Source organism: Lipotes vexillifer, unplaced genomic scaffold, assembly GCF_000442215.2.
Source record: "Lipotes vexillifer unplaced genomic scaffold, Lipotes_vexillifer_v1.1 scaffold898, whole genome shotgun sequence".
NCBI classification, from domain to species: Eukaryota; Metazoa; Chordata; class Mammalia; order Artiodactyla; family Lipotidae; genus Lipotes; species Lipotes vexillifer.
Genome location: NW_006782744.1, coordinates 310,221 through 333,115, shown reverse-complemented (window position 1 = coordinate 333,115; position 22,895 = coordinate 310,221). Strand labels below are relative to the sequence as shown.

Below are 22,895 nucleotides of genomic sequence, written 5' to 3'. Positions count from 1 at the left end.
AAAGAGTGAGATGCTGGAGTCAGGAGCCATACTCATAAGTGAATTAGTTCAGTTCAGTGACATGTAATGCAGATCTTCCAGGAGCGTCACTCTTGTGAACTGTCTCCCACCCCTGGAGGACAACTTTTTGGATAAGTTCCAGGACATAAAGGGGAAATAGTTTGCTTTTATAGCAGATCGTTTTTGCTTCAGATCTGTCTAGCAGCAGAAATTGAAAACTGGTCATTAAAATAAATACCCTTCTGTTCACGGAGTGAAAATGAATCAACAGAGGAAAAACATTAATTCGCAATTCAAACCACTTGTTTAAAATAGTCTTCCAAAATACACTATAATTTCTAGAGCTAGGTCTTTTTCTTCCCCCTTGCTCTTGTATTCTGTCTATTTCCAGCATTCTCTTTAAAAGTTTCCAGGAGGCAAGAGATATAAGAAAATTATGCGACTTAGAGAATAAACGACAACTTTGCTTAACCTTTCTAAAACTCCTGCTTTTAATACATTCTTTTTTAAATGCTGACGTAAAGAACAGCTATTTAGGATAGTATAAAATGAACTGAAACTTCGTTGGAGAATGTGATATCTTTCTTTTTAAATGCATGTTTCCAGTGATTTTAAACAAAATTTTTGTACACCTATCCACAGTGCTTATCTAGAATTAGTTGATTGTAGTTCCCTTTATTCTCATATCATCTGTATAATAAATAGGATATAATATCATTTCTGCAAAGTGGAACCTATTTCCCATTTCATTGATTTATTCCTGTTCCATTATTCATTATTCCTTAGCAGGCTTGGGATTCCCAATACCAAAGCAATACTCAATGAAGTGAGGAATTAACAACAGCCTTTTATTCTCATCTAGAGCTGCTATCAGTTGTATAATAGATGTTAACGCTAGTATAAAATAATATAGAGGTCTAAAACTTTTAAATTTTGCTCCTTTTCTGTCAATGTTTATTTTCAGTTTAGCTCAGTAGAATAATCCATGTGGCAGTTTTAATCTTAACTTTCTAAAATCTCAGGTCTTCAGGTAAGGTTTTCTAATCAACAATCTATCTTTTTTTAAACATGCTTTCACACACAGATCATAATCCTAAAAATCAATTGGAAATATTCATCTGTCCTAGCTTTCAATATAGGGAAATACTTAAATGGTTGTTTAAGTATTACGTTCTTAACTAGGATATGAACTCATGTGTGAGAAAGCACTCCATCTCTTGAAATAACGTTCCAATATCACTATTTGGTGATCTTGAGGAAAAGCTAGAATGAAAAAAAAAAAAATTGAGACTGGAATTTAGGGGTCAGTTAGCCCAATTTTATTTTATGAAGGAAGACACAGAGAACCACGATAGGCAAGGGGTATGTATAAGTTCATGCAGCACATGATTGGTGGCATTGGGATTTGAATCTGGTTCCCTTTTCCAAATTTTATCATTGCATATGGTTAAAGCTATCTCTTTATCACTCTGGAAGCCTCACCCATTTCCCTCTGGGGTAAAACTTCTGTTTTGCCTTCTGGCTTTCCTTCAGTCTTAAAGATATGCCATGATTTAGAGAAGCAAGTAGTATTTTCTGCCTTTATTGTAATACTTCTGTTTTTATCTCAAATCTGAATTAATATGCTGAAGATCTTGATTTCAGCTTCCCAGTACTCATAATGATAATTTCCATTGTTTAATTCCTGAGAACAGTGCTTACAAATTTGAAACATGGTATATATTCTGGAATTCTTTTTCCATGGATAAAGAATATTGTCATTTGTCAATTATATGTCTAAGCGAACTATAAAACATGAAAATATACTAGAAGCATATTTGCCTTTTAGAGGCAAATTGAGGAGAAGTACAATATTTCTTGAGTTCTACTATATGTAAGACATCCTGTTAAACAGGTAAATGTACCATCACATTCAATAGAGGCGTATACTTTCTAAATGTTATAACTGAATAAAAGTAAATTGAGTATATTATTAGTTTATTTTTATTAGCAATCATATTGATCTTGATGGCTGTAGAACAAAACATTTAGATCCAAATACCTCTACTTAATGCACTTTAATATAGATAGGAATTTTATGCATTTTTACTCAAATAGGTAGTCTGCTTCAAATCCCACTGTCTTTATCTGCACACATTCTTTACCACCCAAGACACTCATTTTGAACTAGAAGACTTCTTGTTTAACTAAATTCTTAACGAAATGTAAAGAGAACCTTCTTAAATTATAATCAAACTCATGTGACGATTTAAAAAACAGGTTTCTATAGAGCTTATCCATTGAATAACATTCAGTGGAAATATGGAAAACTATGAAACTTGGATTGTATCCTGGTTTCGTATGACTGATCAATTTTTTCAGTAGCAGAATACTACTTGAAACTAATGCGGTTGGCTATCTTTTAAAGTCTGGAAAATTGAAATCTGAACATCTCCTAAATGCATTTACTTACTTTCAGGCGGTTCCGCAGACAAGATGTTCGGCATGGAAATGCAGCTCAGCAGTGCTTTGGACAGCAGTTTGTCGGTAATCCATAGAAAATCGATTGCCATGGGTTTCTTAGAGTGTGCGTTGAAGATAAACTGCCAGCTTCTTAAACAGCGTCCTTGTTTTCTTTGTGACTGACACACACTAGAACAATGTTCCTGAAAGTATTCTGTTTTTCCATATAGTTAAGATTTTGTGCATTTGATATATAATCTTTCCTAATTAGGAAAATGTTTTACCTACCCACCAAGCTTTATTGTTAGAATTCAAATATGGGACTCCTAGAACAAAAATGCTGCATACGTTAGGTGGCAGTTGCCACAGTGATTTGCAGGATTTATTTCACCAGTTCAACCCTGGGAATATCTTCACCGTGTTTTTATAATCTACAGTAATTTTATCAAGAGTGATCTAACTTGAATCAAGTCACCTACTAAGCTTTGCATAGAATAAAGTGAAAAACTTCGACTCTTTCACTGGGTTTCTGATGAAAGGTGGTAGGTGGTCCAGTGTGTAAAGGAAGAGAGAAAATTTCAGCTGTAGACAAATGTAAAGAAGTCAGACAAGACGGAAAACCACCATCCTGACTCTTTACACCATCATGGTGGTTGGTGAACAGGCTGCGCTCACCAGGAAGCAACAGGGGGAAGGGGCACCATGATTGGGAGACCAGAGATATTTATACACAGATTCAGAGATTGTGGTCCGGGATCAATTTGCTAGACCCCAGGCTGATTCAGGATTTGATGCAAGATGTAAGCCTCTGAGAATATTAGCTAGAGAAAAATATTAGCTAGAGCATTATAGTTTTAGGGAAATTTAGGGGTCAGTTTTGAATGCAAGGAGGACTCAGACATAGAAAAAAAAATCCCGGGATCTAGTACTGAATTTGATCTTGGTTAAAACAACAAAGAATAAATCCACTTGCTTTTATTCCAAACTGCAGTTAGGTATACTTGCCTCTATGCCCATTAGAGTTCAAGTTCAGTGAGATCCTTTCTGGCCCAAAATACAGATTATAATCAAGAAGCTCTGGTTCACAAAGTCCTTAGTTCAGTTTCGTACTCTTTTCTTCCTTCAGGAGCCCCGTATCTGGATAAGTGCAGTCCATTGTCAAGATAACGCTCACACTTCTGTTTATGTAGTGCCATATCTCCTTGATTTCTGCTTTCTGCTTTTGGTTGTAATCATGAATTTTAGTTCTATGCCTTGCTTAATTGTTTGGTGCCCACCTTCTCTTGCCCGCTTTATCAGTGGATGTTGCCACTGATTTTCCATGAATTTAACACTGATGCACCTTCTTACTGATCTGACTGTTAACGTCCTTTGGAACCAAACTCCCAGTTACTTCTTTCTGTCTCACTCCAAAGCCTGCTGTGCCTTTTTAATGCCTAGATTTTGGTATGCTACTCCCCTAAATAACTCCTGTAGAGAAATTAACAATGAGTAATAAAAGTTATTCACTTTGCTATAGGGGTCTGAATAAAGATTCTTTTAAAAAATATTGTGTACCAGTAAAATCAAAGTCTCAAGGCTGATGTTAACATTTATGTTATAGGGGATGTTTTGGATAAGACTGAGGAGCGATTGGCCTATGGCATAGAGAACAACAGTACTTTGCTGGAATGTACCCCGCGATCTTTACAAGCAAAAGTTATCTGGTTTGTGCAGAAAGGACACGACACAAGAAAAGAGGAGGTAATTCATAGCTGCACATTCACACCGTGGTGTCTTGCATACAGTGTGCCATCAGTAAATAGATGATGCTTTATTTGGGTACTTAAAAATTAAATAATCTATTGTGCTGTACCTGTCATTTTAAAAGTGGGTTTTTTTTTATTATGTGTTATTTATATACATATAAATATATATGTGTATATGTATAGGTATATGTATATATAAATGTTTTTAAATACATATACATGTAGATTTTTATATGCATCTATATTTATAGACATATATAAATAAATTATGTATGTATGTATAAGTAAAATTTGGAACCTAGAATTAGATTTTAAGTTAGGAGCTTTTTTCAGCTTCATGATTTTAGTGTCATGTTGTAAAATTATAGTCTCAAGTTGTATCACCCAAGACAATGTTTTAGAAAAATAGGGAAATTAAACAGCATTATCACATATATCTTAGACACATGGATAATAGAATTGAAACAACAGTAGCAGCGACATTAAACCACTTGTTGATAAAGCTATTAAATCATATGTGAGACATCAACTCAGGGGTTCCACTGTTGTCCAAAAAACAGGCATCAGCTCTTTTATCCTTCTAAGCAGGTTTAGTGGTGGAGATTATATTTCTATAATTATCTAACTAATGAGAGAGGAACGAGTTGGGCTGCTTTTACTGATGGAAGACTAGGCAGCATTTAAAGCACACATACAGAGTAGTCTGGTGGCAAACACTGTATAGGTGCATGCAGGTCTAGAGAGCTGGTTTTATGTAGGGAGGGGTCAAGGGTGTGAAGCAGATAAAGCTTAGGGAAGGCAGATAAAGCATTGTTGATGTGGGCGTTGAACTTAATTTTTACAAAAATGGAATTAGAAAAACAGAAGAAAATTTGGTTATATTAAAGGGTGATAGACTTGGTGAATACTGGGGAAATGGTCCTTAGTAAAGAGAGGGTTACCAGTTGAATAAGGGGAAGAAATTCTAGAGGCCTGCCTTCGGACACAGAGGACAGCTAATAGGTACTCATAAGATAGTGAGTCAGGAAAGTCTGTACCTCATTTTGCCGCTGGAGACGAAACCTTTGTCATTGGAAGTTTAAATGACTGATTCTACATGTAGGGCACAATTACATTTTATGCCTTTTTTTCCCCTAGCCTGTTGTGAAACTAAAAATCCAACATGTTTTTGGTCGAGAATCACAAAGTATGTTCTGGGAGATGACTAAATTTCTATATCCCAGGTTCCTGGGATAGCTATTAGAGAGGAAGATGATACCTCAACTTAACAAAGGCTATTAGAGATAATATAGAAAGGCAATCAGGAGAGGAAAATTCTCCTAAATTTTCATGACATCATAACAATAAATACGTGTCCAAAAAAGTTACAGTACATTGCACTGAAATAAATTACTGATTTAGTACTGAAGTATTTTCCATTGCACAAATCTGAGATAAAACTGGTTTTTAAATTCCACTGTAACTGACTTGGCAGGAGAGGACCTGGGAATATTCTATAGTTCTTCCAGTTGAATGGCTTCAGAAGACAGAGAAGTAATTCTTTCATCAGTAGTTTTCTTCACTCAATATGTTCTGTTTCTGATTTGGAACTTAGTGTAATCTGCCTCATTTGGAAAACTTTACCAGATCATTTTGACATGCTGCATCCAGTAGTGTTCAATTTTAAGTTTCTTTATCATATTAATATAATCTACTTCTTTTCCCCCAAATTTTAGTCCCTATTTTCAACTACATTCAAATTTCCCTGATATATTTACTGGTACTAGAAATTTTGAGTTTACTCTATGCATGACAAGTTGTATCATAATCAGGTAGTGCCTGATTTCTGTAGACATAACAATATATATTGAGTTATTCACAATCTAAAACAAAACAAAACACACAGTTGCTGACTTCATCAAAAGCTAAATGTGCTTGCTGTGTACACAGAGCAAAATGACTTTACGTGTGTATTCTTTCAGAGTTTTTTAGAGTCTGTTTAGAGTTTTTTTAGCATTTAGAGTTTGGACCATTTTTGCTTTTATTATAGTTACTATAAGAAATACAAGATAATTTTATTATCAAATCTTGACCATTGCACAGGATGTTTAAGTTCAACTAGTCCAATTCTTTTTTTTTTTTCCTGCGGTACGCAGGCCTCTCACTGTTGTGGCCTCTGCCATTGCGGAGCACAGGCTCCAAACGCGCAGGCTCAGCGGCCATGGCTCACGGGCCTAGCCGCTTCACGGCATGTGGGATCTTCCCGGACCAGGGCACGAACCCGTGTCCCCTGCATCGGCAGGCGGACTCTCAACCACTGTGCCACCAGGGAAGCCCTAACTAGTCCAGTTCTTAACTCACGTGGGTATGCTTTTTTAGAGTATCCCTGACAGTGGCCGTCAAGGCTCATCCTGGACGCTACAAGCCACGGTCAGACCATAGCCTTTCTGAAAAATTTTGATTGTCGTATCCTTTTATCGAACTGCTATTGTTGAGTCTGGAATCCACTTACCGATCCACCCTCAACTCTCCTGAGCTGTCCAGAAATCATGTATTCAGGTGGATGATGTTTTTGCCCCAAGTAATATGTAGAAATGCTCCATAACCAAATTTCTAGAAAGCTTTTAGCAATTCAGTTATCCGGTTTCTAAACTGGATCACTGCAATTCTCTCGAATATGCACTTTATAGTTTCTTGCTTCCTTAAATAACACATATGAAATGTAACATGTTATAAATTCCAGAAATGTTTATGGAAAGCCTAATTTATAAGTAATTTATAAGTACTTCATAAGGGAGCATTTTCCCTTGGCTTGACGACCTGGTTAATTGTGGTGTGCATTGTGATTATGACATCCTGGGGAGAAGCCTTCATAGAAGGGACTTGGGAGATGAGGCTGTTCTTTAATGTGCATCTACTGTATACACGAACTGGGGTAGGCGCCTTACCTTCTCATTCTCGGATCTCACAGCTGCACCTTAGGCATAAGAATCCTCATCTTACAAATGCAGAAACTAAAACTCAAAGAGGTAGAGCTCATAAAGTCAGTTACAGACCCAAGGTTTGAACTCACGTATTCCTGCCTCCCAAGCTGAGCTGCTTCACATTGATTCATCAGCCAAGTAACTAGGAATTTGCTATCTGCGTTTTATAAAATGTACCATTTTATTCTTAAAAATGTATTTATAGATGAGATCATTGAGACACAGAATGTTTAATCACTTTCCTGGTTACTCATAGCTAGTGAGGCAGATTCAAATCCAGGTCTCTTAGTTCTTTCTACTAAATCACACCATCTTCTGAAATCAGAATTCTAAATACAGTCTCACATGCTCTGGGACAAGCATGGGGCAAATGGAAAACTGTTCACTGCAGAAGTTCTGTAATTTGATTTCTGAAAAATGCTCCTGTTGTCAGATATATATGTGTGTGTGTGTATATATATGTACATATATATGTATATATATATCTATATTTTTTCCATCAGAGTTTAGTGGAGCATGCTGCTTCAGCTTTGTTGACACTCTACCTCATTTTCTTGGGTTTTAACTAAAATAACGCTTTATTCATTTATTTGAAACTTATTTAGTGAGCATCTATTATGTCCTGCTTTCGTAAAACTTGTACTCTGGAGAACAGAGAAAGATAGCAACAATAATAATATGACTAAGTAAGAACATTATTTAAAGTATCAGATGATGGTAAGGAGAAAAATACAAGAGAGATTACTTGCAGGGAAAGGTTGCAATATTAAACGGGTGGTCATGGAAGGCCTTACTAAGAAGTTCACCAACAAAGAGACATTTGCTAATGACTTGACAGAGGTGAGGTAATAGGCCATGTAACAGTGTTGGATAATGGCTTTCTGGACAGTGAGAACAGCAGGTGCAAAGGCCCTGTTTCATCGGGAGGGCCCCTGTATATTAGAAGAACCTCAGAGTGGAGGGCAACGTGGCTGGAGGAGACAGAGCAATAGGGAAACTAATAAACTCAGTCAAAAAGTGAGATAAAGGGCCAGCTCATGCAGGGATTTGTAGGCCCTTATAAAGGGCTTTAGTTTTTGCTCGGAATTAAATAGAAAGCCATTGAGTAGTTTACAGGAGAGCTATGACATGATCAAAATTCGGTTTTAAAAAGATGACTTTGGTTATTGTATTAAGACTGTAGCATGTGGGTGTGGAGGTAAAGGTGGAAGCAGGGATGATAGGGACATACATCATTATGTTCAATGGCACAACATTAACTGTCCGTGTGCCCTTCACCTACGAAGTCAAAGGATGGGCAAGTGGCCGCCTCATACACGTAAGAGCAAGCGCTTCACATATATTCTTCAGTATTATTGAAAATTGTGAAGGCTATTTAATATATTTAATATCTCAGATGGAAAAGCATTTTCAACCTTCTGTTTTCCTCCCCAAGTGTCTAAAATTAGTGTTTTGAATTCAATAAATATTCATTCAGAGCCTCCCTTAATAGGTGATGAACAAATCATAGCCTTAGCCTTGTCGAAGCCTATAGGCTTGCAGTGAATACAGTAATGTGAGCAGATAGTTATAATATATTGTGTTCATTACAACGTAGTGTGAAACCATGGGAAAAGAAAACTGTCTCAACCGACAGGTCAGGTGTGGACGTGGCACTATGGACACTTAGGAAAAGATCCAAGGCAGAGGTGACATTTGAGCTGTGTTTTAATGGATAAATAGAAGCCAACTAGCAGAAAGAGTGGTGTAATCACATGTGCTGGACATGACAAACAATACGGTCAGTGTAGCTCTGTGGAGGACATGAAGATGCAAAAATGAGTAGATCCACCAAGGAACCATTTCACTCTATCTATAAGCCAATGAGAATGCCTTAGGCACACTGTTTAGACACATTACTCTAGAAACTGGCTTACCAGCTTGGAGGATAAGCAAGATGACAAGGAGACCATTTAAGAAGGTATTTCAATGGTCAAATGAAAGAGTTTTGATCAAACTAAACAGTGGTAGTAGGAAGGGAGAAGACAGATTTTAATTTTTACGAGAAAACATTGAGTGCATTTGATATTTGAGATAAAAGAGAAATGATCAAAAGTGATTCACATGTTCCCGGTTTGGGTGTTTGTGCGGTTGATGGTGCAGTGATGTGATTCCAAGAATACAGGGAGGAAAGGAAGAGTTTGATTTTGGCCATATTGAATTGGGGCTCCTGTAAAGCATGCGGACAGAGCTGTCCCTCTGGTATATGCATGCCTGGGAATATAAAGCCCAAAGGAAAGATTTGGAATGGCAAGAGATGTGTGAGAGACATTAGCAAAGAGGCAGTAAATTCATGGAGATAATAAAAGTAAGAATAATATAGCAAGCATCTATACTTAAATATGGCTTGCTGTGTGCCAGGCACTGTCCTAAGAATGTTACCTATAGTAATACTTTTAATCATTGCAACAGCCTTATGAAATAGATAGAATTATTGTCCCCACTTTATAGATAAAGAGACTGAAGCACAGAGATTGAGTTACTTGCATAATATCACACAACTTGTGAATTTGAGCCAGGTATTCTGGTTTTAACCCTAGGCCCTTAGTTACACTGCAGTGGTGCCTCTAACTGCCATAGCCTGCCTTGGAGGCTTGGAGTAAATAAGAAGCATTGTGAACTAAAGCTAGAAGCAAGGGGAAAACGCACATATAAGGAAAAAATAGGAGAAGAAAAAAACTCTAAAAGATGAAGAGTAAAATCGTTAGGGAAACAAGTCATAATTATAGTTAACATTCATTTAGTGCTTACTCTGTGCCCTGTACTGTTCTAAGTGCTTCATGTGTAGTAGCTTTTTTAAAACTTACATTTCTCTGCAGTAGTTAGTATTATTATGTGCATTCCAGAGATAAAATTAAGTAACTGATGCAAAGTACACAAATGGTAAGTACCACTAGAGTAGTATAGCTTCAGGAAGTAGAGATGGTACAGTTGGGGATGTGGTATAGTAGAACTCAGAGAAAAGGAATTGGATAAGGACAAAGTAACAAACAGCACCCGTTGAAAAATTCAAAAAATAAGTGCCCAGGCTCTAGTACTAGCGAATGTTTAGTAGAATGGTTAAGCCAGGAGCCATCTAGCAACAGGTGAAGTGACGTTGATGCTCGGGGCCGTGTGGGATTAGAAACAGTTCGTATAGTGTTCTCGACCTAAAGGTTTAGGTGAGAAGTTTGAGAGAGGTCAACAGTAGGAGACGAGAGTTGAAAGAACTTCTGCTTTGCTTTTTTGGCTTAAGAAAAACAGTGACTTGGTCCTGGTTAGAGGTTGGAGGGAAGGAGCCATGAAGAGGAAAATGTGCAGTTAATTGGTGAAGCAAGATGAAGAATGTGGGAGAGGATGTCATTACAGAAGTGACAGGGTGGATTCTAGGAAGGAAGAGGAAGAACCCTCGTTCTCTGAACTGAGGAGATAAAAGAAAGATTTTATGTATGTGGATAAGGGTAAGTTAGTTTACAGAACCCTAGCTTAGCTGTTCCATAGGCCTTCTATAATTGTTTAAATTAGGTGGCCGTATATATTTCTACATATAATTTTAATTTGGAATACAGCTCAAATCTTCCTTTTATGAAGGAGGTATAAAGTATGTTTGTGTGATTGCAAAGGACAGAACTGTTAGAGACACAACTAAATCACCCCAAAATGATATACCCTAGTTTATGAAGTCTCAATTTCTGCAGTTTGATGTATTTGAATTTACAAGCCTCCAAAATAATTGCAAAAATTTAATTCTGAGTAACATCCAAAAGGAAAGGCCTCCATACTTGTTAAGGCATGTGGTTGGAAAATTGCATTATTTCTCTATGTATTTCTCTTTCTCTAAAATGCATGGGCACTATATTTTAAAACTAAGTAACTGAGGGACTTCCCTGGCAGTCCAGTGGTTAAGACTGCCTTCCAATGCAGGGGGTACGGGTTCAATCCCTGGGCAGGGAGCTAAGATCCCACATGCCAGGGCCAAAAAACCAAAACGTAAAATAGAAGCAATACTGTAACAAATTCAATAAAGACTTTAAAAATGGTGCACATCAAAAAAAAAAAAAAAATCTTTAAAAAATTCTTTTAAATGAAGTAAAACTAAGTAATTGAGGAAAAATTGAAATATGCATTGATTTGCTTAGATTTAAATATTTATTAGTTCACTGTGTGTAATTTTCACTTATCATGGCAAAGAAAGCCATAGTTTCTTCAAGCTACTCAGATTAGTGTAACTGCTCACGTTAATATGATCCTCATTTTGAATGTTTTAAGTTTGGAGTATATTATTTTTAACCTGAAAATAGAATAGTCTTTGGAACCTTGACAATAATTTAAAACAGAAGTTGGCAAAGTACAACCTGCAGGCCAAATCTGGCCCTCAGCCTCGTTTATAAATAAAACTTTATTTGAAAACTGCCACACTCGTTTGTTTACCTGGCGTCTATGATTGTTTTCATGCTACAACTGCAAAGTTGAGTAGTTATAACAGAGACCATATGACATATGAAGCCCCAAATCTTTATAGCCCTTTACAGGAAGTGTATTGACCTCTGATTAAAGAGCTCAGAATGAAAACGTATACAAGTAAAGTCTTATTAAGTACCTCTGTACTTTGGACAAAATATCTTTTCATGAAAAACCAAGCCCTCATTTTGTGCTGAGCACTATAATTTCATTGCAATGAGTTTTCAGCAAAACCAAACAAAATGAATATTTTCTTGGAATGTGCTCTTTGGGATTTTATTCTTTACTGACAAAACCAATGTGCATCCCAAAGACACTGTAAACAAGGTTGGGTTCTAGGAAGGAGTTCATAAATCCCCAGTGGGGAAGTTTCAGGGCAATCCCAAAATGTGTAAAATATTCTTCATGCCCATGCCAAAGTGGTATAAGGCAGGCCAGTAAGCTGCTGGTCCATAAGACCATCATAATAATTTATCCCTTGGTAAGCATGGAAGATTTATTTCCCCCTTGATCTTTGTTGATCCTTTCCATTGGGGATTCTCTACTTAAGGGAAACTATTTTTGTGTGTTTGTGGGTCTTAAAAATAAAGTATCAATTTTATGCACTGTATAGACTGCTTAAATAATGCTCAGATGTGCATGTTTATTATAGAAAATTCAAGAGAGGTTGTAAGTTGACAGCAAAACTCCAAAACTGCAATTTGACTTTACTCTCTCAATTCTTTTTTAACCCTATACCCCAAATGTGTCACTTCTTAACTTCGTCTTCAGACCACCTACTGAGTAGGATAAATTCATCAGAGTTATTTAAATATTGTTGAGAAATCTAAGAGGCAGAGTTAACTTATCAGTCAGCAGTTCCTTCTAGATAACTTAGAGTTCATTGCATCTATGCTAAATTTGTACAGTCTCCATGAAAGCATAGTTTTATTGATGATTCAATGCATTATGGAGACAGCTTCTATTGTAAAAACAAAAGAAAGAGAAGTGGAGTACACAGATTACATCTTTTAATGTTGCAGTTGCATTATGTAGTCAAAACTCGGAAACTTTTGAAGCAAAATCTTATCTTCATTGTACCATCTTGTTTGCTAGATGACTCATATTTTCTTGACCTTCACCAGTGCTAGCTAATCCATGACAGGGATCAGTGACAGCCCTAAGTTTACATTTCTGTCTTTATTTACATGTTTTGAAAGCATCAGATTTGTTTCACGTGAATATGATTTCTTTGTTTTTCTTGTTATCTTAACATTAAAGTGTGTGAACTCTTTGCCTCGTTTGAAACATCTGTTTAGTAGTTTTGATGTTTCTACTTCAGTCTGTTAAAAAATGTTCTCATTTTGTCGAAACTAACAACTATTTACAGGTAAATATTCAAAACTTACATTTTTGAACCTTGACAAGCATGTTTTTATAATGTCATATGCCTCGTATTTTAGTTCTGGAGTCATTAGCAATATAGCTTATTAATTTCATTTTTTCCAATGCAATGGCGAAGACAGTTTCTATTGTATGAAGGGAGAATATAAAGCAGCTATGTGATCATAAGAATGGATCTAGAGTTTCAGGTAGAGCTCTCTTCTGTTAATTTTCCAAGAGGATGCTGAACACCTTTGAAAATTAAACATATATCTTTCTAGATCTATGGAATCAGATCACGATCTGTTTAATCCCATTGAGACCAGTCTGACTCTGGACATCTGATTAAACGAAGTAACATGGTAATGCAGAAAGTAACTTTAAAAGTATATTTTAGAGACACTTGGATCTCAGAATTTATCATACTTTCCTCTTTCCTTTGGTCACTAGGAAATTTAGTTTTGAATTTATATTCCAATTAGAGTAGCTGTTCAGTGCCTTATGGTATGCAGTTTTGTGTTCAAACATTATCTTTACTTTCATCCTCTGTCCTCTTATTCCCTTCATCCTGATCATCCTGATATTCTTTTTTTTCTTTTATTTATTTATTTTTATTTATTTGGCTGCATCAGGTCCTAGTCGTGGCATGTGGGATCCTTTGCTGTGGTGCATGGGTTCTTTGTTGCGGTGCATGGACTTCTCTAGTTGCGGCATGTGGGCTTCTTTCTAGTTGTGGCTTGCAGGCTCCAGAGCATGCGGGCTCAGTAGTTGCGGCACGCAGGCTCTCTTAATTGTGGCACGCAGGCTCTAGAGCACACGGGCTCAGTAGCTGCAGCGCATGGGCTTAGTTGCCCCACAGCATGTGGGATCTTAGTTCCCCGACCAGGGATAGAACGCACATCCCCTGCATTGGAAGGCGGATTCTTAACCACTGGACCACCAGGGAAGTCCCCTGATATTCTTATCTATAGAAATTTTCAACAAAACATTACTTTTAAACTGCTGTTTGCTTATTTTCAAACAGTATTTCTAAAAGTATATAATTATAGTATACTAGAGGATGAACAGATCTTACAGACAATTTAGTTTATTGTTTTCCAAACCAGGATGATCATGACAAACATTTGGGGTTTATTTTATTTTTTATTTATTTTATTTTTTTATTTTTACATCTTTATTGGAGTATAATTGGTTTACAATGGTGTGTTAGTTTCTGCTTTATAACAAAGTGAATCAGTTATACATATACATATGTTCCCATATCTCTTCCCTCTTGCGTCTCCCTCCCTCCCACCCTCCCTATCCCACCCCTACATTTGGAGTTTTTGCTGGTTTGTTTGTTTTGCTTTTTGGTTCTTATTTTTGACTTCAGTTGCATAATTTAATCATACTGCTTAGTTTATGGCACATTGTCATGATCAGTCCACCCAATGTCCTCTCTTGTTTGACTTTATTTTTCCTAGACCACCTTTCTCCATTTTCATCCTTGCTTCCCCATGTACATCCACTGTAATGATTGGGTTAAGTCCAGTACTACATTTGTATATTGAACATGTAACATTTTTAGTGTACATGAGCTGAGAAAATAAATGTACTGTGTTATAACTCTTATTCTGCTTCTACTTTTTAAAACTCAGCACTGTGTTTGTATGGTTTATCACTGTTGCTCTGTGTGTCTCTGTTTCATTGTTTCTGAAGGCTGCTCATCCCATCGCGTGTATTCATTGCTCCTAGTTGATCCATTCCCCTACGAGTGGACCAAGAGTGTTGTTAATTCTCACTGCCATATCTTTTTTTTTTTTTTTTTTTTTGCTTTACGCCACCCGCGGTGGTACGTGGGCCTCTCACTGCTGTGGCCTCTCCTGTTGCGGAGCACAGGCTCCGGACGCGCAGGCTCAGCGGCCATGGCTCACGGGCCCAGCCGCTCCGCGGCATGTGGGATCTTCCCGGACCGGGGCACAAACCCATGTCCCCCACATCGGCAGGCGGACTCTCAACCACTGCACCACCAGGGAAGCCCTCACTACCATATCTTTAATGATCATCTCTGCAGGTAACCCCTTATAGATCTGAGTGAAATTTTCTAAATTATTATCTGTCAACATCTTTCATTTCTATAACTATTGCCAGCTTGCTTTGCAGAATTTCTGCACCATCTGCACTCTCAAAGCAGTTCATGTAGGTTCCCGTTTCCCTATATCCTCACCTATATTTGGTATTTTCTATTTTTTGCCTTTCTTCTGGGTATAATGTAGTATTTCGTTTAAATTTGCATTCCTAAAATTACTAGTAAGGTTGAACATTAACTTTGCATACTTACTAAACATTTGGGTTTCTCCTCTGAATTGCCTATTTATATACTTTTTCCATTCCATCTTTTATTTCTCTTTGATGACTTTCAAGAATTCTTTGCATCTTCTGTGTACATTCATCCGTTCTTGAATATAAATATTCCAAACTTCTTTGATATAGTTGATATTTTGAATACATTTTTCACAGTATAGAGTTCTTATTTATGATAACTTTCTTCTCAGCATCTTCTTGTGTTAGATTTACATTTTCTCCAGGTGGATCTTTAATATGAAGTAAATACAACTTTACTTGTTCTCTGTATAGTGTGGTAGGTTTCCCCAAATGAGCTATTAAGTAATTCATCCTGTCTCTCTTGGGGAATCATCTCTGTCATATAGCACGTTCACATTGGAAAGTGTTTTTAATAAAAGGAAAATTTTATTTTTATACTGTAATATATGATACATTTTCTGTAAGTCAAACAAAATTTTTTTTTATTGAAAGAAGGCCAGATAAACAAATATATAAAATTGTTGGTCTTTACTTCTTTACTAAAACTGATTTCATTGTTAAATATATTCTGAACTAACCAATTCAAGGCCTATGTCTGTCCATTTCCTATAAAAAGTGTGGAACCATATCATATGGTTGATACGCATGGAAATCACTGCTTCTTCCTGACTAGCCACCAGATGTGCAGGGTTCTTTGTTCAATTACTTTTTTTATTTGACATTATAAAACATACTGAATCAATCTTTATAGCTAAAAATATTAAAACCATTTTCAGTAAGAAATTTTGTGTTTTTATAGATTGCCTATAAGAATATTTGATAAAGTGATGTATTATGTACCATCTTCTTTTTTTTAATAAATTTATTTATTTATTGGCTGCGTTGGGTCTTTGCCGCTGTGCGCGGACTTTCTCTAATTGCAGTGAGCGGGGGCCACTCTTCGTTGTGGTGCGCGGGCCTCTCATTGCGGTGGCCTCTCCTGCTGCGGAGCACGGGCTCTAGACGCGTGGGCTTCAGCAGTTGCAGCACGTGGGCTCAGTAGCTGTGGCTCGCGGGCTCCAGAGCGCAGGCTCAGGAGTTGTGGCACACGGGCTCAGTTGCTCTGCGGCATATGGGATCTTCCCTGGCCAGGGCTCGAACCCATGTCTCCTGCATTGGCAGGAGGATTCTTAACCACTGCGCCACCAGGGAAGTCCCTGTACCATCTTCTTGACCAAGGAAATCTGGTCTGCAGACAGAACAGCAGAATGAAAACAATTCTGTAAAAAAGATTTGATGTTGAAGGTATCCATGTTAACAAAAGGGGAAAGATTAAATTGTGGAAAGACTTCAAATCCAAATTTCAAAGTCATTTTTTATTTTTAGGCATTCATAGGCCATGGAAGATATATTTAACTTTCAAAGTAGTTTAACCTTCATAGTGTACAGCTGTCCAGACTCAAGAGTTAAAACATCTTTTCCTAAATTTATGATTCACTGTAACCAGGAGGGGAGACCAAAATTCCAAGACAGGCACTATCTATAACATGCAAATAACTGATATAGGACAATTCTCATTGTAATTGTCGTGCTTCCACATTTTTGAACCAGTCTGGACTTTATCTATATACAGTGCAGTTTCTCAAACTTGGGTTTCTTTCTTATGAAAGAAACACCTGCTTTTTATACCAGACTTGGAAACAGAAAACAAAAAACAAGAAACTGCTTCTCATCCAATGATGAAAGATTTGTATTTATTTCTATTTTTGCTTTCTGTTTTATTTCAGAACACTTTCATAGACTGCTTGCTCTATGCCAGAAACTAGGCTAGGTGACTTTCATGTTTTCTCATGTATTATTCACTCTCACAGGAGGTATAGTAGGGAGAGATCAAAGGATCATATTCGTGATGATGTTTGTATGCAGATTCTTTTCAGGGGAAGACAGTGTCCTGGAACTGTTTTTTCTATGTATCTGTGGAGCACAGACCCCTTCTTTCATTAGTTAGTAACTGCTCCTGAAATCATGCTTGTTTCCTCTCTATCCAAGTCATTATTGAACTTACCTAGAAAAAGTGAATAACTTTTGGATGTATCTTTACTGGTATACCCCATTGTTTTGCATGTTTGTGCACTATGAACTAATTAGTATGTTCTCATTTTTCAGTGTGTTCTGAGCACTCACTGTGGAATATTCAGTGATTAGGCAATAGGCCTTTGCCATTATGAAACTTAGTATATGGTTCAAGAGATAAGAATTGTATGGAAAAATAATTTGAAGAGGAATAAAAACACCAACTTATGTACTACAGATGTGAATGCCATTGAGTTACAAAAAGAAACAAAAGATTTTTGTGGGCTGTAAAGAAAGTATTCATTTAAGAAGGGGAAATTTAAGCCTAGAAGGAATTTTTTAAAGTAATGGATGGGTGGAGTTCCCAGCAACAGAAAGGAGTTCAACTAATGGAAAGAAAGACTAAGACCAGAATAAGACCTGGAAGTGCGAAGTAAGGGGAGAGTTCAGGGGCCAAGAGCAGCGGCAGTTGTGCGGAGGAAGGTTTGATTCTAGTACTGTATAGGTTCCCGCCACCACCTGCCCTTAAAAGTAAAACATTTTCTTGGGCTGCCATCATCACTTAGAATGTTTATTAAATATTCACAAGACTGAAACCAGAAATGCATTCTTTATGCTCATAGCTTTTATTCAAGTATAGAATGAAAATAAATTTACAAATAAATATATGCATCATTAAAATTTTTTTTAATGTGATGACTGTTTTTCGCTAAAATAAGGTATCTCCATGAACATATTTTGGAATACAGACTACCACATATGTGTGTGTATGTGTGTGTGTAAAACATCTATCCACAGCACCTTGTGCCATATGATGATGCAGTCCCCCCACACGTTGTTCAAGTGACTTCAAAACTTTTTATGTACATTAGTACGTAGGGATGTTGTTTGGTTTTCATATGGCTGGAATGTATCAGTACCATATTAAATTTACCTTTGTTCTCAGCAGCTGGAAACTATTCAAGCTTTAAAAATGGTTCAGAATAAACACAAAGACTCACAATGAGGTTGATCTTCCACACGATCCCAAATAGAGTTTATTAATTTATATTGATTATCATGAAAATAAAGGCATTAAGAAATCCTTCTAGAAAATTCATTCATCTCCAGAAGTGTTCCTCTTCCACCAACCCTAGTGAGAAACACCACGTTAAGCTGCTTTGGGATAGACAATCAGAAAGGCAGAATCTGGTTCCTTGAGCAATGCTCACCTGCTCAGAGGAGCAATAGAGTCTGAATAAGTTCTCAATCAGGAGCATGACGAAAGGGAATGGACTTTGAAGAGTAAAATAGCGCCCATATGTTGACATAAAGGAGAAGGATACCAGGTAGAAGAAAACTTATTACAGGACTGTTGTTATGTATTTGCAGGTAATGTTGCAGGCTCGGGTGTACAAAGGTTAACAGGTGAAATGATGGTATAAGGGAAAGACATTGGGTGTGAAGGGGGCCTGAAGAAATGACATTTGGTTCAGTGTGTGGGGAGGAGAAGGACCCAGCCATATGGGAGTCCCTCTAGGTCCTGAAACAGAATGAAGTTGGGCATGAAAACAGGAACAGAAAGAAGAAGGATTTGGGGGAGACTGCCATGAGATAAGGTCAAAGAAACAGTCATGAAATACGTAGCAAAAAATAGTGAAATGGAATGGATGGATTTTTTTTTTTTTTTCGGTAAGGAGAGAGAGTATAGGTATCCCAGCTCTCTCAACACAGGTCCTTGTAGGTACATTGATCATTATGATCTGGGAAACATAAGAACCCCTGAACTAATAATGTGAGAAATGGCATTTGTTCTGACATTACAAAAGAAATTAAATTTGACAGATCTTCATTTCACTCAAACTTTGAGTGCTATGCTGAACTGGGAGAAAGCTCTCTCAGTTTGCTCTTAAAAATACTGATGTAAATTGACCTCAAAGTCATTGATATGAAATGATCTCAATATAAATAAGTTCAGGACACACACACACACACCTGATGTAATTACCTCTTTCTCATATATATTTATATTATATATAGTATAACAATATAAATATAATATAAAAGAAATATATGTATTAAAACATGAATGTATAAATAAAATACTAACATAATTTATATATATTTATATAATAGAGAGTTAATGTATAATAGGTATATAATATATATAATTATATATATGATTTTTAGGATTTCATCACACGATAACAAAAATGAAAAAATTCTAGATAGTGGAAAGGGTTATAGGTTGGCGTTCTTTTGTCCTGGATAATACTTCAGTGCCATTGATTTTCTTGTTCTTGCAGGTGAAGACAGATGACAGAATGGTTAAGATGGACCTCGGTTTACTCTTCCTGAGGGTACGCAAAGTGGATGCTGGGACCTATTTTTGCCAGACAGTTGAACATAGTTTTGTCCATACAATCCGTAAAATCACCCTGGAGGTTGTGGAAGAGGAGAGAGTGGAAGAAATGTTTACCAAAGACTACGAAGAGGATGGGCCTCACAAGACGCCTTGTCCTGTTCAGAGCAGCATCCCACATGGAACAAAACCCTGGTACAAGGAGTTCTTGCAGCTGATTGGTTATAGCAACTTCCAGAGAGTAGAAGAATACTGTGAAAAGGTATGGTGCACGGATAAAAAGAGAAAAAAGCTTAAAATGTCCCCTTCCAAGTGGAAGTATGCCAACCCACAGGAAAAGAAGCTCCGTCCCAAAGCCGAGCACTATCGCCTGCCTAGGCATGTGCTGGACTCCTGATGGGGCGAAACCAGCTACTGGCTTCTGACGAATTTATATTTAGAAACTTTAAAAAAAAAAAAAAGAGAAAGAGAAACCATCCACCTTCTTTGCATTACTTAAAAGAGATTTCTGTAATACAGAAAGGACTATAAAGGTGTTATGATAAATTATTCTATATACTCATTTGACTCGTTGAACCTTACATAAAATTACCTAATTTTTTAAAAACAATGTTATTGCTTGATGATTTCACATTATATTTATCAAAAGGTGACCATAGCTGTAGCTTTGAGTACTTGTCTGCTTTTCCACAGGAATTATTATTTTACCCTAGGAAGACTTAAGATTATTGCAATATTGCTGAAAAATTAGAGATTTTCATAATCATGGCAAAAATAAATGTTTTAATCCTTCTGAATTTTGCCTTTCCACCACGATGTAAAATATATAGAATATCAGATACTTTAACATGCTCATGTGAACCATCTGTAGTCTTTAAGAATTATTGTGTTAGTGTTGTCTAAGCCATGAGCTTTATGAAGCAGGTGTGTTGTAATTATCGTAAACCATGAAGGAAAAATCGTGGTCACCTTGAGGCTTGTGCTTTTCATAAAACATTCATTAAACCACATTCACAGTAGTTCTGTTTCAGGATGAAAACACATTCTTTCAATTTCACTCCAGTGCAGAAAGAAGAAAATTAAGGTAACTTCTCAGAAAAACAGCAAAATATGTCAGAACAGCTGGAGTGACAGACTCTAACTGAAAACATTTTTGCTGCCCTCTTGTGGTAGAAAAGGTATATTCTCGTATCTTTTTTTTAATTCTATGGATTGTGCAGTAAAGATCTGAAACCAGTTTCTCAGTAACTATATCTAGCTCATCTTCAGAAAAAAACTAACTGGAGTAAAAATGTATTAATGCTTATATCATGTTTTAAAGTGGAGATAATATGTTTATTATTACCTCACAAGCCCAAAACGAAGATACTACGGCACTGGCGCTCTATTAAAACTTAAATTTTATGCCTTTTAAATAGTCTTCCATGAAATCTATAAGATATTCCAGAAACATGTTTTATTATTTAAAAATAAGTAAAACATTCTGCTCTCAGATATCAAAATTACCTTTCAATTTTATATTAACAAATAGGAAAATTGTTTCATGAGGTTCACTTAACTGCTGAGATGTTTAGAGCACCTTAACTTTCTTCTTGTAAATCTTATGAGAAGTTTTTATTTTTGAGAATGCTTATTTCCTTATTTCTTCTGTTTTATTTAGCCATTAACTTTCTAAAATATGAAATTCTGAGTTTTCATTTAACCACAAACTAAAAGCAAGTGAATTACACATGAAAACAATTATGAATATTTAAATGTTAATTTTGAATAACGTTAATTTCAGTTTTCAAAATTACCTTATAGGCTATACATTTAAGAAAGTTAAAGTGTTGATAACTTGTGATGGTTTGCAATTTCATTCAAACATTAACAAATTTAAGAAAGTTTGGAAAGTTCATTCAATAAGCTGCCAAGCTCCAAAAGTCCTAAAGGAAACAAATATATCGGATGTTAACATTCTCTGAAAAATGCAGTTGTTATTTACCTAGAAATCCACTGGAGGTCATTGCTGCCCACCAATATTAACTGAAAACTGTGTATGTTTCAATAAAAGCCTGCCCAACGTGGAGAAATAGAACCATAACCACAAATCACAGGGAGGGTCCTTAGCAAAGTTTATGTCTGAAATACTCAAAGTGAACAGATAAGGCAAAGCATAATTGAAAATATTCTTGCATTAACACAAGAGAAGGGAAAGTAGGATTTTCTCCTGTATTCAAAATTTTTAAAACATAAGGCAGTTGCGGTATAAGTAGTTATCACTTTAAATAACACACACAAGCAGTTAATAATAATGATAGCAGTGACGTCAATTGTGAACTAAAATATTTGGTAACTGAAGAGAGAAGACTTAGGAAAATAACTTTTCTATGACGTAAGTCTTAAGAATAAATGGTCCTACAAGCTGTTCAACTAAAATGAGATGACTATTTTAACAAGAAAAAGAAAGAAGCTTTTTAAAATGCTAACTTGAAAGAAGCCTGATAAGAAAATTTTGAGGATACAAGTTCACAGTTTAGGGAGAGCACTAAATTTCATACACACTTATTTTTCTGTTTCTCACTTTCTGTCTCTCTCTCTGTCTCTCTGCCGCCGGCTCCTCCCTCCTCTTTTCTCCCCCCATATGTGAGTGCAGGTACATTATCTCACACACACACACACACACACACACACACACACACACATCATGACATACTTTAAGATAAATCTCCATTGCCCTCTCAAAAGACAAACCAACAACCTATGCTGTCCTGTCCTTCTTGAGAATCTGAAACATATCACAAAAACATATTTGCAATCTTTTGTTCTGTCTGGCATTAGAAATCAAATTTAGAATCTCCTTTGCGACATGCCCAAGCTTGGAAAATCACAAGTGAATCGATCCTTTTTATCCCCTTTTTCTTGAACTCAGGAAGGGCACATACTTAGTCACCTTCCTTGACAGCAGCACATTTTCGCCAGACCCCGTGCCCTCTGGGAACACACAGCTGAGAAAGAATCATAACCCATAACTACCCATCCTAGATTCAAAGGGACACCTCCATGTGGGGTCAGTCTCCTGCTTCTTCAGCTGTCTTCTATGTTATTCTCTGGAAAGGGAGAGGACCTGTGAATAGAATGAGTTTGGCATAGGACAATGTGCACCTCTGTTTTCAGTCTTGTGTCACCCATTGAGCTAGAGATGGAGATTTGTTAGCTAGAAGG

At 36.6% G+C, this 22,895-nt stretch overlaps 1 protein-coding gene across 1 annotated transcript in view; it reads left to right on the top strand.

Moving 5' to 3' along the window:
* Positions 1–20,198, top strand: part of SEMA3E (semaphorin 3E) — a 122,371-nt gene extending 102,173 nt beyond the window's left edge. The window contains exons 14-16 of the mRNA XM_007455382.1: positions 2,459–2,526; positions 4,046–4,185; positions 19,636–20,198. Of these exons, the coding sequence (XP_007455444.1) occupies positions 2,459–2,526; positions 4,046–4,185; positions 19,636–20,088 (661 nt within the window). The 3' untranslated portion in view covers positions 20,089–20,198. The remainder of the gene's footprint in view (positions 1–2,458; positions 2,527–4,045; positions 4,186–19,635) is intronic.
* Positions 20,199–22,895: the final 2,697 nt, after the last annotated feature.